The sequence below is a fragment of the Bactrocera latifrons genome, unplaced genomic scaffold, assembly GCF_001853355.1.
Source record: "Bactrocera latifrons isolate USDA-ARS-PBARC rearing strain unplaced genomic scaffold, ASM185335v1 scaffold_972, whole genome shotgun sequence".
NCBI lineage: Eukaryota > Metazoa > Arthropoda > Insecta > Diptera > Tephritidae > Bactrocera > Bactrocera latifrons.
In genome coordinates, this window is record NW_017537681.1 from 1 (window position 1) to 3,935 (window position 3,935).

The 3,935-nt window shown below is 31.9% G+C and overlaps 1 protein-coding gene across 1 annotated transcript; it reads right to left on the minus strand.

Moving 5' to 3' along the window:
* Positions 1-60: 60 nt before the first annotated feature.
* On the minus strand, positions 61-1,254 carry LOC108977926 (putative nuclease HARBI1; the record flags this gene model as incomplete). The annotated part of the gene is made up of 4 exons (XM_018947913.1): positions 1,067-1,254; positions 815-1,001; positions 618-715; positions 61-550 (listed from the first exon to the last, which is right to left on the minus strand). Coding segments are annotated over exons 2-4 (721 nt in total), but the record flags the coding sequence as incomplete, so codon positions are not given.
* Between the last annotated feature and the right edge of the window lie 2,681 nt (positions 1,255-3,935).

Here is a 3,935-nt window from a genome sequence, read left to right on the forward strand (position 1 = left end):
TTAAAAAATAAAAAATTTAAGAAACAAACAACATTTTTAAATTATTTCTTTTGATAATACCTTCGTTAGTATCATTTATGTTTTCATGCATTTCAGCATCGTTTTCATTAAATGCTTCGAGATTTTCCAATGGATAATTGACTTCAGAATCATTAAAATTGTTCCGCATTATTAAATTATGCAAAATTACRCAAGCTAATACAACTTTTGATACCTCTTCCATATTTTGAATATCAATATGATTTAAAATTTTGAACTTTCCCCTCAAAATCCCAAAAGCGTGATCTTTGAATACCCGAGTTGAACTTAAATAATAATTAAATTGTTTCTCCTCTCTCAACAGATGTCCATTATCTCTATAAGGCGCGATCAAATATTTTGAAAGGGGATAAGCTGAGTCAGCTAAAATTATAGCATCTTTTGCAAGCTGTATCTCTCCAGACGTAATTCCTTTGTATATCGGACTATTTTTCCATACGTTGGCGTCATGGCAGCTCCCTGGGTAGCCGATAAAAACATCCAAGAAACGAAATGTGCTGTCGCATATGCCCTAAACATTGCAAATGTTTTATGCTTTTTAAAATAGTTCTAGCTTAACCATCACCATATGTACATACCTGCATAATAATGGAATAGTTCCCCTTTAGGTCATWGTAGCTACTTGCATCCTTCTTCGGTGTGTTTATTTTAAAATGTGTCCCATCCAAACAGCCGACTACGAAAGGAAATGCATTCGGTCGGCTTGCTTGGAAACGCTCCATTATTGTTTGCTGTTGGGAAATTGATGGCCAACATATTTCATTCTTCAACTTACAGATTGCATTGATCGTTTTAAGAAAAATTTTGTGGGCAGTCCCTTTTGAAACATCAAATTTATCTGATAATTCACGATAAGTGACTCTGCAGTTACTAAGCTTCCACAAGGTAATATGCAAGGCCTGATCCATTGAATATTCCCCTCGTGACGTTATCCAAAAAGGCTCCAAGGCGCTCTTTAATTCCTGCGAAGTATATACATATATATATCTGTGTTTATTTAGGAGATTATTTAAATCAGAAAACTTACTTATTTCACGAGACATCCGAAAATGTGACAAATATATGTCCGGGGGATAAAATGGAATTGTCTTGAAGAAGTTTTGCGATTTCACTATCGTCCTCTGTTTTAAAATTTCAGTCAAAAGCCATTTCTTTTTACGCGCAAAACTTTCTTTCCTTTTTTTTTTGTATTTCAAAAGTAAAGTACTCTCACTCTCCACCATGTTATCAACTGTTAAATTTATTAAAAAAATCATTTTTGATACTTTTTCACTTCACTTGTTCAATTCACTTGCATGCCGCGCAAAATATTTGCAAAATATATGCATAAGTATCAGCTGAGCATATGCAAAAAAACATCAGGGTTGCAATATTGCCGCAGTTATTTGCTTGCTCGAACATCCCCTCAGTTAGATGACTTTTTGGCTTAATAGTTTTTTTTTTGTTTTGTCTACTCGTACAGCTATTTCATACTGAGYAGTTCAAAACTCTTTCATCTGATAYCATTTTGGCAATTTTTTTCTTGCCACTAGTGATTGCTTTCATCGCAGCAAAGCTACATCAGGCAGAGTTGCTGATAAACTATTAGTCATTGTCCACTATAATTTCTGAAATTCCTGGCTGGTTTCTTGTTAAATTTTTGGTAAATTCATTAAAATTGTTATTTGGTTATCTACCAATACATTTTCATTTTCGTATCTTTCGCCCAATGCTTCCCAAGCCAGATTAAAGTTTACTTCACTTAAAGCGAAACGCTTGACGATACTGCCTGTTTGCCTTTTTGTTTTGTATCTGAGATGGTAAAGCTTTGGTGGTCGTGAAAGCTTAGGATGGTTTATGTACAAGGTGGTGAAGATRTTTCGAATGGACGTAATATAACCTCTGTTAAAAACTTCTGTATCCCAAGCTGGTACTTTCAAAAATATACCTGTATTTAGGTCTTCTTTTGAAGTTGTAACTACCCTCGGAGAAAGAGTAGTAGCTCTACATGGCCTCGTACGCTGCCAGAAAGCGTGCGCATACGCTATCTTTACTTTGAATTTTTGTATTTAAGGGGTCAGTAGTAGTAATGTTTTTCAATTTTTTTTTCCTTTTAGAATTTTTTTCCTTTATACCTTTCTAATTAATGTAGAAACTAACTTTACCGTTGGAAGGTTTCGAAAAAGGCGAAAAACGTTTATGTCCATCTTTGTATGCTTTTTCAGTATTTTAAACTGGCGGATATGATTCCCGYCGAACTACTCAACTAACTTGCTTAATTGTTTCTTTATTTTAAATGTTCACAAAACGCCTGCCTATATAATTTTATAATTTATTGACAATATTAAGACAAAATTTATGTAGAAAAACATGGGGAAAAGTTAACATAAAAAAAAAACGTTAACTACTTTTTTCTTTATCAACATTTTTTCATGATTCTAGTAGAGACGATAACCATTTACGTACTTTTTAGGAGTAAATTGGGTTTTTGTGTTCAGATGATCCAAACGTGAGAAATCGTGTCCGCCAGTGAAAAAATCATTCACCCAGCCATTTCGCCGACAGATACCATCAAAAAATTCGATAAAGCTATCACTCTCGGTGATGAATCTCTAAATTGAATTATCTGTTGAAATTTTTTGTTTGAGAGTGTAACTTCTGCAGGTTTGCCTTGTTGTTTATCATGATCAGCCATTTTTGAAATTTCTAATAATTGAGATGCTTTTGATTTCTCCAATTGCATTTTGTGTTTGATTTCAAACTTTTAAACTAAATTATTTTTGTTGTCAGAAGTTGAGAAAATTTATTATTTTCAGATAAAAAATTTTGTTTGGGTATTTTTTTACTTTACTTTAATTTATGTAAATTTTCACCGCAAAAACAGATTAATGGGATATTCTGGTCTAGACGCATGAATTTTAGACACTTTTTAAACTAAGATAACAAAAATTAAAAACATTTTTACTTTACATTTTTTTATATGTTTTATAAAAAAAAATTGAAAGAAAAAAACCAAAATTCGCTGAGACACGGGCGTTGACGTGATTTCAACCCTTGTAGAGATCTAAAAACAGAAAATTTTTCATTAGTAAGGATGTTGTTATCGGGTTGACTATTTTCAAAAAAAAAAAATTAAATTGTTTTGGCCCGATTTTTGCGAATTTTTTAAAAATACTTCGAATCAAAATTTTTGGAAATATAAGGCAGAGCATTGTATAAAAAAGATATATAGCAAATTTCAAACGAATCGGTTCAGTAGAAATTGAGATATCATGTCAACCACCTCAAAAAGAGTAGTTTAAAGTTTAGGAGACATTACATTAAGTGATGAAATGCCAGAGCATTAAGTTTCTAACTATTCTCATTATCAAAACAAATAATGGAACATTGCATTATGCTTACTTACTAAAACAAATTAAGTATTCATTTCTTATTAATTAAAGTATTTTACTGACCGAGCAGTAGTATTGTGGGAAGACACAATTTGTTTAATTTGTTGTGTCTGTGTGGCTGCTGCCGTTAACTTGCATATAAATATGTACATATGTATATTAAATCGGGTGCTAAAGAATTTTCTAATTACAATTACAATATCGGACTCTGTAAGTATGTTTTCCGCGATGAAGTTTAAAATGAGAGAGTATGTATATAATTGCTGTGCGAACAAAGGTTTGCTCTTCGTTTTGTATTTACATTGTAAGTATGTAATATTCGGAAGAATATGCTATATATGTATCTTTTAATTATATAATATATGTATGTATATATTTGAGTTTCTTTTCTTTTGTACCTTCCACCACTGATGATCGCAAAAATATTGCAAGTATGTAATAATTTACTTAGTTTTTTTTTTTTATTGTTTAACGGTGTGTACAACGACACAAGTTATGCAAATCGGCAGGTACTGTGCTTTCGGC